This window comes from Haliotis cracherodii, unplaced genomic scaffold (genome assembly GCF_022045235.1).
Source record: "Haliotis cracherodii isolate W230 unplaced genomic scaffold, xgHalCrac1.p SCAF_1, whole genome shotgun sequence".
NCBI lineage: Eukaryota > Metazoa > Mollusca > Gastropoda > Lepetellida > Haliotidae > Haliotis > Haliotis cracherodii.
The window spans coordinates 63778592-63792221 of NW_027266264.1; the positions used below are offsets into that span (position 1 = coordinate 63778592).

At 37.7% G+C, this 13630-nt stretch overlaps 1 protein-coding gene across 1 annotated transcript in view; it reads right to left on the reverse strand.

The window, feature by feature from the left end:
* Positions 1-7470, reverse strand: part of LOC139454457 (treslin-like) — a 29668-nt gene extending 22198 nt beyond the window's left edge. Inside the window, exons 1-4 of the mRNA XM_071236214.1 lie at positions 6685-7470; positions 5267-5645; positions 2249-2306; positions 578-908 (exon numbers count right to left, since the gene is read on the reverse strand). Of these exons, the coding sequence (XP_071092315.1) occupies positions 578-908; positions 2249-2306; positions 5267-5645; positions 6685-7368 (1452 nt within the window). The 5' untranslated portion in view covers positions 7369-7470. The remainder of the gene's footprint in view (positions 1-577; positions 909-2248; positions 2307-5266; positions 5646-6684) is intronic.
* Positions 7471-13630: the final 6160 nt, after the last annotated feature.

The following is a 13630-nucleotide window of genomic DNA, read 5'->3' on the forward strand; positions in this document are numbered from 1 at the left end:
GAGAGTAATTTCATGGCTTTGATTGTCTAACCAAGCCATTTCCTTGTGTTTGTTTCCATCAACCAAAACATATTAGACCACACCCACTACACTTTGCCTAAATCAGCTATTAAAATTTACAGTGTGCACAATGGTTTTTAGGTTAAAACCTCCAATCACCAAAATAAGACTGAAGTCAATTCTTAATTAAACATAGCTCAACTATGGGTGGGGTGAGGTGAAATTGGGTTTAACGTCGCGTCCAAGATTATTGCACTTATAAAGCGACTAACTCAACTATGAATGAACTACTTCTGTCAGGTCTTTGAAAGGCATTTAGAAGTGATACACATAAGGAAGAGAATTTATGGATGTCAACTTCTTTATTATCAGGAACACAACATTTCCGAGTATATACTTACTCCATCAGGTGAAATGATGAAGGAGTAAGCATATACTCCGAAACGTTGTGTTCCTCATAATAAAGAAGTTGACATCCATAAATTCTCTTCCTTACTTCTATCATGTCTAAAATGGAATGTTTCTTCCTTCATAAATCATTCCATCTCATTTTAACTCCTGATAAGAAGCTACATACCAAAACACTATCCTTTCGCATTAAGCCTTGCAACAGATCTTGAAACACCTTGTTCGCATTTTCTGATGAAGTTGTCTCCCCTTGACCACAAACTGAAGTCCAGAAGCCCGCTGAGCCTGCCATTGAGTGTGTAGAATACATACACTTTGGAATGCAGCTGTGAACAGCCAGCTGTAGGTTTTTTGGAAGTGAAACGTCATCTGACAGAACAGTCAAGCAGGTTTGTGATTCCTCATCCTTATTGAGATGCACTTTGACAAGCTTCTGATGAGCTTGTGGGACAAACTCCTGATTACTGGGCTGGGTGTACCGTGGACTGCAGTGGTCATTACTTTAATAAACAAGAAACATACTCAGGACATTTATAGACACATAACTTATCCTAACAATACACATTGTAAATATCATGATATATATATGTATCTATTCATGTGGGATTTTTCAAACGTTTTACAAGTGTTTAGTGTTACAGTATATGAGACTTTGAAACACATTACAGTGATTGAATAATTGTGAGGGAAGTTTAACCTTTAGCATGTTAAGCTTAGAAAGCTAACAAGAAGATATTACACAGTAATGATATGTTGTGAGTATATACTAGGGTTGTTACGATTCACTCGCATATTCGGTGAATCGAACTGTATCCATTCATGAATTGAATTCGTTATTCCTGGCCACTCCAATCGAATATCTATGAATACATGTATTCAAGATTTGAACTTACATACCCTGTACCTAAAAATATCCATAAGAACATGTTATATGCCTAGATTTCTTCAAAGACAACAGTCTCATAATAATTAATTTAACAGTATTGTGGTCACTGGTCATTGTCACATTTGAGCAGATACTAGTACCTGGATAAGTCCAGTATATAAATGTATAATGTATTAATAATTAACAATCCATATCAAATAATTTATGTTGTTAATGTTTCACTGAATATAACAAATAAATACATTCACTGCTGACCTTTTATTGTAAACGTGAATTAATATTCGTATGTGTTAACCTATTTTCGTAATACAAATCGTATTCGCCTCATAGTGTATTCGTTGCAGCCCTAGTATATAATGTATCAGTGTTACAAATAAATATCATGAGTAAACACTAGAGAGTCACAAAAGGGATAAAAATATATATGCAAAGAAAATAGAACTATTAGCGTGCCATCCTCTAAATCTCCAGGGCTCGAATTTCGGAAAACCTACACTAAGCCCTGGAGCCTTTCCCATGGTCCTCTTGATCTGAAATTACGCGACCTTGATTCTATTTTCATTAACATTTCATCAATCAATCAAACGTCCAGATAAGGAAGGATGTTTCTTTTGCATGTCAGTCACTTGTTCAAAGTTGAATTTCTTGCCAACTCATCGTAATCAATGGGATTGGCCACCAAGTTGTGTATGTCCCCAACCCAAAATTGAGGCTTGTTTGTAACATGCATTCTTATTGGTCTGTTAGACTGAGTAATGTAACAAATAAAATTGGCTAATGAAAAGCAAAGGCTGGTAATTTGAGAGTATACATGTCTTTATAGAAGACGCAACACCATTATTACCCAGTCAATGGATCAGTGTGCTCTCCAATGTAACTTTCTGCTCCCTGGGGAATGTACAAATGCAAAAAGTGAGATTGTTTCCCAATATGTCTGCTGTAGTGTCACTTTACCTTTTCTTTGATTCTGAGACAGGCTCCAACTTTAAAATTATACTCTCCGTCCTGTCTTCTGGAACATCAACCAAAGCATTTGTATTAAGCCCATAAACACGGCTAAGAGGTAGTAAATAATATATGACAGCAATTTCACATCAGTCAGTCTGTAAGAACTCAAGGTGATCCACAGCACGCTTTGAAATCAATGTAATCATACAACGCTACCACCTGATACCAAACAGAGACTGTCATGGTTACTAAGGACCTATGCAGCTCTTAAGTAGAACAATGTCAAGATAAACATGTACTCATTTTTAATGAATAAACATCAAGTTATTTTATGAACATGAGTGAGTGAGTGAGTGAGGTTTAATGACGCTTTTAACAGTATTCCAGTTATATCACGTTGTGTCAGCTTTATGCAGGAGGAAATCCCAAAGTGATGCAGGTCTCAGACGTTTACCACTTTGGTGAAACCCACAAGAATGTTGCTAACCAACCTAGAAACATAACAGGGGTAAACCAGGATTCGAACTCACAATCATATTTTCCTGGCAAGCCCAAGGGATGCAACTTTTCACAGCTGATTGCATCACTCCTTTTATTAATATGATCATATGATGATTAATGTCTGAACATCAGCTTCATGTCTGCACATGTTCCGCTTACACTTACGTTCACTAAACAAACAAAACCCTTTATCATACCTCCTAAACTTTATAATAAATTTATCATAAATTTCAAAGCAGGAGAATAAATCCCTCATACCCTGCCACAAAGAACACAGGCTGCAGGTAGATTACTGAGAGGCAGAATAAATCTCTTAAACCCCTTTTTCCAAGCAAAAAGCTGCAGCTTTTTCTGAGTCAATGACACTTCAACTGACACTGCCAGAGCTACAGATAAGCTGCGTATTTGCGTAAAATACCCCCCAAAAATATTCAAAATCCAACTATGCCAAATTAATTTGAGTACAGAAACATATTCATTCAATGAAAAACACAAATGTATAAAAACAGCATGTGTAAATACCCAGTGAACGTTTACAGCATGTGTAAATCGGAGCTAATTTATGAAACACAATTACCAGCGAATTTACTTTCAGAGTCAAAGCTGTATTTAGAACAGAATGCTGCAGAGTATGCTACGCGAAAGAGTGTTGTCTCATTTTGATGATTGCAAATATGACGCTGTCACAAGCACAGAAAAATATGTTGTTTGCTTACATGGCAGGAAATGTAGCCAAATGTGAAACCCATCAAAATGTGGAATTTATTTTGGATGAAGATATTTCACGAAAAAAACAACAACAACACATCGGCGTCAGTAAAGGAACAATCACAGGATGTAAAGCAAAGATTCTAGGGCATATTTTTGAAAATAAGGGTGAAACACTTTTTTTGCAGCTGAGGATGGTGTCGCATTTATGAAAAGAGATTGAAATTAAAGAATGTGCAGGCTTACGATGGAACCAGTAAGACCAGTATTACTAGACACAACAAAATGACTTTTTTTCCTTCTTTTTTTTCCCGACTTTTTTTCGATATTTATTTTAGATTAGATTTATTTTATTGGTTACCCAATGAAAAATGTATTAACCCAATTAAAATAGAAACCTTCGAGTAAAAACTCAATTGCTCAAAACGTTATCTGGAGCTCTGCATAGCACATGTTAACCTCAGCTCACTTGAACAACTGTTTTCTGTCAATATTGAATTTGTTTTAATTCTTTTACAAAACAGATTAAAACATGTTGGTAAGATAAATTTGTTGTTGCAGTATTACTCTCGATACATGGGGTATTATGAGTCCGGCTTGTGGTATAAAACCTAACACGGGACGCATAAAAGCACATGTACCCCTCATGATACTGCTACAAGTAATATTGTCATGTTTATATACACGTGTCATGTAATGTTTGCTTTAATGCAACCTTTAGGCATTGTTAGGAAAGATACTTTATCTAGCTAGGAGTAACATGAATAGCATGATTAGTCCTTCGAATTTCAAGGTTTCAAATCCCATTTAACATGTTTTATGTTTAACAGAAAATTTAAAACCACAAAAACATTGATAACAATGGTAAAGAACCAGGTCATGCAGTTTGTAGAATGCTCTGACAAGCAAGTTCCCCTTACTTTGATCACATCCTGCCAAAACACAATAACCATGATAACAGACATGCTAAACTGTTATCATGGTTATCATGTATATCATGATTAGCCCCGTCCTTTGTACCTGATCCTCATAGTTTTAGATTTATAAGTGAGTGAGTATGGTTTTACACAGTTTTTAGCAATATTCCAGCAATATCATGGTGGCGGACAACAGAAATGGGCCCAGAACTGTACCCATGTTGTGAATCGAACCCGGGTCTTTGGCGAGACGAGCTAATGCTTTAACCACAAGGCTACCTGACTGCCCCTTCAGATGTATCAAGAGCATCTCAAACCTGCCATGGCCATACAAATGAATGCAGTAACCTATCAGTGTGAATGTTGCATCATGCCAACAGTCAGCAAGTAAATAATGAAGTCTGGACCAGGCACACCAATGACCACGTGATGAATGAAAGCAGAGCAACTAGCTACACAATGAGGGTACAATGACACACAAGTAGCGAAGACACCAATCATAACCACTTGATCCCCATTCTTTGTTGGTTCTTTAACATAATATTCCAGCTATATGACGTGGTCTGTAAATAATCGAGTCTGGACCAGACAATCCCGTGATTTATCTCATGAGCATCGATCTACGCAGTTGGGATACAATGACATGCATCAACCAAGTCAGCGAGCCTGACCACCTGATCCTGTTAGTCGCCTCTTATGACAAGCATAGTGGCCTTTTATGGCAAGCATAGCTTGCTGAACACCTATTCTACCCTGGATCTTCACAGGTTTGATACCCATTCTAGCCAGTCTAGGGGCACTTAGTTTGAAATCCTGGATAAATCCCTGAACTGGTGACTAATTCTGATGTGGACTTCCCACTAGTACCAGCCACCTGAGCATGGTTCAGTGTACTCACCAGGTGTCAGCTGCAGGCAAGCTGTGTGCGAGTCTGTGCTTGTTTCACACTGTCTTTGGCTATCTGTCATTCCCTGTATCACTGAGTAAGATGAGAAGAATGATGCAAGTGACTTGTGGACTGACACATGTTCCTTCTTTGTTTGATCATGTTTTGGGCTCTCTTTCTTCTGTGAATCAGTTTCTCCAGATTGTGTATCTTCTGCTGAAACTCTTATTTGCCTCGACTTTACCATAGCTTTTGAATTTCCATAGGTAGAACCTAGGTTTATAAGGCTATCCACAGTTAGTGCTATACCTTTGACATGGCTTAAGCTTTTTGTGATGATTTCAATACTGTTGCTATCTGTTTGGTACTGGTGACAGCCAGGCTTTTTATACTGCAACACAAGTACATCATGTATACACTCAATGAACAATTGAAGAATTTAAAATGAGAACGTTGAACAATAGAATAGGATCTTTTTATTGAAAATGTAGTATAAGAATTATCGCCCAGTATACAAATATGAAACAGGTTTTTCCCCCTGATATATAGTATATATATATTCATTCTAAACAAAAGCAGATAAGTTTTCTGACAAATTCTGGTTTATAACTCTTAAACATATTAATTTACAAGTTATATAGTTTGCAATAATTGCATATGTTGAAGGTTAATTGTTTCCGAAACTGGGGGCATAAACAAATTCAATAATATTCTTCAATGTGCAGTTAGGACGGGCTAAAAAGATTGATAATTTGAATTATCGTTGATGGGAAGAAATATTAATGATTGTCAATATGAAATTGTTGTCATCAATTATAACTTACATAAACTATTGTGATGAAATAAAGTTTAGATTAACCGAAACAAGACTTGTTATCATCAAAAATGTCAATTGTCGAAGATGGAAAGAAACTGATTTTGTTTTACCTCAAATGTCCACAAAGTAATCTATGCATAAATGTGTCACTACTCAACAGTGGCATGAAAAATTTTGATTTATTTCAGGACTTTCTTGCATATTTGCTTGAAGTTACTTCTCTCATATTTAGTTAGCGATTATAGATCTCTAAAAACTATATTGATAGCCAGCCCTAGTTGCCATAGTTCACATGCATGAAAGCCGTGAGAATGCACAAGTTGTATGACCAATGCAAATGAGCATTGTTTTCTAATAACGTGGCGTTATGTGAAGTATGAAAGATAAAGATTTGTTTAAATTCATAAATTCAAAGTTTCTGTGAACACAGTTCATGTTCCTAGCTATTATCGTCGCATCAAAGGGTTTCGGATGTCATATGTTTTCGTACGTAAAAGTAAAGGAGATGTTTTACAGTTGTTCATGTGATTGAGGGGAAATTACGAATGTTTCTTCAGTGGTTGAAAACACATAACACAGGGATATAGTAAGAATGTATACACAAGGAACTTACAGTTACACATGGTTTGTTCAATGATGAAATGTCAATCCAGTACAGCGATAACTTGGCATGATGACAAAACTGATCAAACAGATGTGGTGGCATTATGGCATCAAGAAAAATGTCTGAATCTAAAACACGTTTGCCAGCAAACATCCGCATTTGTTGTGCATTTGTTGGTACATCTGAAAACAAAAAAATGATGTTCTGATTTTTAGATTGTTGTTGAGTTTGTTTAGAATACCGTCTTCCCTTCATTGGCGATGCTGTATCTGGCATCTGCCACTGAATGTCTGTCACTATTTCTGTCAAGGCCTTTTGTAGACATTCTGCTGCAGTTATTTTTGTCTTGGTCCCTACTTTTTCAGCGACTGTCTCTTGAATCGTTTCTTTCAGTTTAGCTTCAAATTGTTCGAAGTATCTCAGTTTAAAGTCCCTTAGATTAACTTGTTTCGCAGATGACTTGTAAGATCGTGAATTAAAAAACTTGAAACTCCATTTCAATCCGGTTTCTTTATTGGGTTTCTGTTTTGCGTCGGACTTCGACTCCTGGAACGACAGCAGACTACACAAAATACGAAATGATGTCAGGACAAGTGCTCGAAACTTTTGTAAACTTTCATTGTCACTCAAACCTTCAGGTCGAAATGTATCGATCAACAATATTGTCTGAACGACTGCCTGTTTGCTATCCATCTCCAATGTTATAATTAGCCCATCATGTCCAAATAGATAAACTTAGCAAATATACACAATATTTACTATCCACTTTGTTTACGAGCACTTGCCGCCGCCATTTTGAAAATTACCCCCATAATGCATCGGAATTTTAAAATCCGGCCAACATGTTTTCATACCGGGACGAACCATTTTCGCCACAGAAACTATCAATTATGGCGTTGATTTACAATCATGATCCTTCGACTGATTTAAACTTTGTATTCCGTTTGGAATACTTTAATCCACGAAGTACAATGTCGAATGATCAGCTAGTGATTTCCTGGATGCAGTATATATCACAGGCCCTTTCTAAGGTACATATTTAGCAACGACACAGGGTCCCGTGGCGTGTACGCATCTTTTCGAAAGCGGTAAAAAATAGGGACACGCTGAATTGTATGTTCTATTTACTTTGAACGCAAGGAAATAAAAGATTCATATGGGCTCCCAGCTTTGAGATTCTGACCGAAGCCGAAGCAGGACACTCCCCCAAACGGCCAGATTACAGAAAGTGATATGTTGTGATTTTGTACCCAAACCAGTTTGGCATTTTGTACCCTATTTGTTTGCATTAGTTTCTAAAAATATAAATTAATTTACGCATCCGAAAGTTACTTTAGTCTCAGAGTCTGGTTTGACTGAAGTAAACATGAGAGTGAGTTAATTAATTACATACTTGCGAATTAACTAGTTTTATAATTGTTTATTCGGCTTAAATAACCTTTGGATACACAATGCCATTTAGAAAGTTGTCATATGTAACAAATGTTATATTTGGGATAACACTTTCTTAAAAAAGTACAGATTCTCGTATTTTGGGGGGTGGTAATATTTCCACCGCGATGGAAATAGTTTATCACATATTTGTATGACAAATCGTGTTAATTTGCAAAATGGTACGATAACAGTAAGTGAAATATCAAAATATTGAAAAACAGACACCATGTCCCTTATGGGCCACCGTACCTTACAGGTGGATTTCACACACTTCCAGTGAATACAAGTCTGTCTCTACATTCTTGGTAAGACATATTCATTAAACAAAACTTGTTGCTCTTCCTGTCTGTGAAAAAATAAACTCAGCATTCTGGAGACAGGCCATATGTTGATATGCAGTCATTTTTTCACAACGCTTATACACCACAGCAAACATACTCTTAATACAATTGGTTGAAATTGGTTTATTTAAATACTTTAGGTACATTCATGCAACAACCTTTACTCGATTTTAAACCCATTCTGTAATTCTGTAATAAAAGAAGCAAACCTGATTGTTCACCGATTCAGGTTTCTTTAGAAATATGATACGTTCAAACAAACCAATCTTAAGTTAATTAATATCTTCTTTTACTCAGTTTCAGTCAATCTTTCCAAATGTTAATCCAGCTTATCTTTACTTTGTCCATCCTTTACTCTCATGGATTAATTAGTGAAATAAATTGTTAATTTGTCTTAAGATGTCATATACATATAAAAACAAACAAGACATAAAAATAATGCCAACTTCCAGACTTCTTAGGCCTATAAGACTTGAACATTAAAATACAAATCATAAGACATGAATTTTTTTTAATGATAATAATAATAATATACAGAACACAATACATACTAAAAAGACATACACACGCACACACACACTCACACAAACACAGAGACACACCAATATACACCCGCACGCACAAAAAGCATACACATGCACATACCAAATGCACAAACAGGTGTGCGTTATAAAATGCACGCGTGCGCTCACGTGGTATCGTACATATCATTATACAAGCTCATGCACGCATTTACATACAACTTCCTGCGGGCATACATTTTTACACACATTTTGCCAAGGGTAGGAATGAGGCTGTCATCTTGAAGCAGACTTGGTAGGTCGCACTGCATGGTCACGGAGTTCTGGGAAGAGGCTTGGCAAAAATTGGTTTCTGATGTCATCATAAAAATGACAGTATAGGAGGAAATGACCTTTGTCTTCGACATGAGAGTCGTGACAGAGTTTACAGTATCGTTGTGCTGCAGGGGTCGGTGGGTTAGCGTATCTTGCAGTTTCTATTTCTAGTCTCAAAGATCCACATCGGAGCAACGCAAGGATAGATCTTTGGTTTGCAGGGTAGCTGTAGGTACCTTTCTGTAAATAGTTCAGATTTAAACTGGCGGCAGGTTCTCAGTTTAGGTAACACATGTGCACCCGAGGCCCAATTAGTTTTATCAAAGGAAAATAGTTGCACCCTAAGTTCAAGTAGAATTGCAGCAACAGACTTTTCTGTGTCGTTAATAACATTAGATAAACCATAGTCGTTAAATATTCGCTGTATCTGCTTTTCCCACAATTTTCTACAGGAGAGAGACCACTGGTGTACTTTAAACAACAGACAGTGACGAGACGTGTGCTGAAGCCGACACCACAGTCGTGCCGTTTCTATGTGTAGTCGTCACTGGGGGTGCAGCTAGCCCATATCTCCCCGGGCTGCCAGGTTTGCTGTGTTACGGGATACTCCGAGAAACAGGTGGCATGCTTTATTCTGTATGGCGAACACTTCCCTGAATGTCCAAACTCCCCATAGACCAGACCAATAGAACAACATCGACTGGACGGTAGAATCATATATTCTTTTAAACACGTCATGATGCGTGTCACCTAATACATAAAACTTTTGACTTAAAAGACCAAGAGCCCTTGAGGCCGCCTTCAACAGTTCTTTCCCAGAGAATCGCATGTCGCAGTGTTCTTGAAGCCTTAGGCCGAGGTATCTATATACTTGTCGCTGTAGCATAAGCGTGGTTGCCGTAGTAGAAGTCAGACGTATGACGTCTTGTTGATTTTGGTCTAAAGTGGAGCACATTGGTTTTACTCAACCAGGTGTAGGGGTACTGGGCTGTAGGTGTTTTGTCTTGTAGGCATTTTGGGAGATAACCGACATGCACATTCTAGAATTATTACGCAGGGGGTCACGTGTGCAACACTGTCTCTTAAGAGATATTTGGCAGTGTCTCATACCACGGACCTATGTCTAAGTCCGTGCTCATACACACCATGTATCCAAAATCTCCCAGGCAAGGCGACAATGCTTTGGCAAGTCATTTCTCCAGTTTCAGGCAAATGAAAATATACTCCAGGTTTCATGCTGTTTTTAAATACACAAAAATTAAGCAAAACGAAATCTTAAAAAAAATCATTTCAGAGACGGAATCTTAGTTAATATTGTATGTCAGATCACAAAACCGCGGTAGCAGGACATGAACTTGTTCTGCGGAACTCCGATCGTTCATGATTATCCAATGTATTATATTTCCATTCTATTATAATAGATAATAGAATACTGGATAACAGCTCGATACTCATCTAAATGGTGTATATACAATATTCCGGGTTTCCAGTTATTCGTTTGTTTCTTTCGTTGTTGTTGGACGAAGCAATTAAAAGCGCCCACATAGAAGCAAGATTCATACCGTTTGCACATCGGTTTTTCGATTCATACCTCAATGAACCGTAAAAAATACACAGTCAAGCACACGATCAACCATGTCACTTTGTCTCAGAGTCTGACCACCACATCCACTCTGGGGACCAATTCTAACCAGGAATCCCTACGGGGCTTTACATATACTACATTGTTGTTTACTTCATTAGGCACGCCGAATTCATTCATTCAGATAACAGTGACCGAGTTATTAAAAGCAGTAACAATGTTGCGGAGAACATTAAAGTTTATTTTTCGGTTTAGTCGAATGCGTTGAACCGTGAGTTGTCGAGCTTTGTACAACACCGCTCAGGAACACACCAAAACGTGCGTCTCATTATGATATCATTTGACTCTACAGTTCAACGCATGTCTTTCGCTCAGGCAGACTTAATGGAAGCTATTTCTTTTCAACTGTTTATAAAAGGGGCGCTCACGGGATGAAAAGACGACATACCCGATGCCCGCCTTCCCTCAACCGTTGGATGGTGCTGGTCCCCTGGAATTTTCTGATGTTTTGTGCAAATATTTCAGTATCTACCGCATGCTTTGTGACCATTCTTGGTTTATTCGAGTGTGAAATTATAGTTTCACCAGAAGCTCTCGCAACGTTCACTGACATCAGAACTACCCGGGCGTGTATGAGATCATAATGCACAGCAATACTAGACATGCACTGGACAAAATTGTACTGTTACAAACCTGAACCAAACAGTCCGTTTGAGTCAATGTAACAACTTCCACACAAGTCTGTTGCCCCAAATAAATGATCGGGATTATCGCTAACGGAGAGTTTACATAATTAGTGGCCACTCCATCTTACATAGACTCCTTGTCTACTTGTCCCTAGAGGATAAAATAAAAGTGTATCAGACTCGAGTCTAGAATGATTTGGCAAATCTAGATTGCCTTAGCTCCAGAAATTAAAAATTGTTCTGGGCTCCATTTGGATTTTAATTTTAATTTTTTAGATAATGTATAGTAAAATATAATAACTTGATTTCCGGAACTAAATGTCAGTCTAATGGACTCCTTGTCCATACAGGTTCATTCATGCCAACTGTTGAACAGAATCTCGTGTTTCACACTAAGTACTTATAACCCTGTGATAGTTGTAAGGACAATATCACGGGGCAGTAATAACCAGACCCGTATTACACGTGAATTTACACCCCTGGCTGATATGGTTTGTCAATGCATTTTGGATTGGGCGATCGATGTAAGGGTGGTAAGAAATTGGAGTTACGTCCCTTAGTGCGTCGTCTGCTCACCTAGCTTTCCCGTGACAATGTCTTCCAAACAAGGTGAACATAGGTTGCATTTACTGGCAAATAGATAGATTTACAACTTGACGTTGTGGTATATGATAAAAAGGTTATTATATGGCAGTTTTCATGTCCTACCCCATATCAACCCTCGACCCCCGTATCAGCCCTAATGGGTTTTTAATATTGGATATGATATGATATGAAAACTGCAAGTATAGAACAGACTTGCGTGTGCTTCTGCTGCCGGATACATCCAAATCTTTCCTCTATACGTGCATGCATGCATGTTTTTCACACAGCCAGACTGAATTAATTCTTTGCTGGTATTGCTATCATTAACCACAGGCTAATGAATCACAATTCCATATATATATAGGTGTTTTCAAGTTCGATTGATCCGAGATATTGAGACATAAGGCAAGACAATTCCTCTCCTGACAGCACTTGGGGTAGTCCACCCCAACTGGTGTATAGGGGTGTTTGGATACCCCCATGAATGCCAGCATACCTTCAGGATTACTCTGACCAGAAAGGGGCCAAACATGGGATACAAATTTCCTACTGCTGGCAAACTGTGAAGATCTATAAATTGAAATAAGATACATTCGTATTCAGGGATGGTTTCATAAAAATATCATTCAGAGGTGAAGCACTATTGAAATGTCTGTGGGAACAAAAAATCAATGAAATGACGAATGAATTTGAAATATGTTTCAACTATGGAAACAAATTATTATGATGTTAAAATGGTGGTGAAAAAGAGATAAGCGATTTAATTATCGGGACATAGACTTACAGTTAACAAATTTATATATCTTTCCTGGAAACTATTCAACAACAAAAATTGGTGTCCTTTCTTCTACTGCCATCCTATTATACAATATTTGAATAATAAACTAGGCCAACTGTATTGCCAAATCCTTTCTAGATAACAAAAACCTAAAGCAAAAAGCTATTTTCAGTGTTGGTGGTTATTTAGGAAGTATATTAGCAGCCCAGGTCTGAGATAAACATCAACATATGACAGTCAGTGGATGACGTAACCTCTCATCTCATCACCAGTGTAAACATCGGCGCTGCACTTAATGGGCAACTCCTTGCTGCCCCCAACTGACTTGTCCTCATTGTGATTTAAACCCATGGGTTCGTGATTCGCCCCTTTAAGAACGGCTATTGAATGGAATCAAGGTGTATTGAATGAATACCTAAATCAATCAGCATTGACAGTTCTGAGGAGAAAAGCAGTATTAGGTTATTGTACACATAAGATAAACTTGAAGTTTATTGACCCCAATCTTAGCAAGTTTAATCTCACTTGATCTGACAAAAACTGTACTTCAATGGTTAAGCTTGATATCAAAGTGTCGCTCGGAGTGAAGGGCATAGCTAATCTTTACTTGACTTCTGACTGATTTGTCTACACTTAGTCTTCTGCTTGAGGTTTCATGTACACCCTGGTTTCAATTAGATGTAGTTCTTAAGGGAAATCAGTTTTGTAGAAAC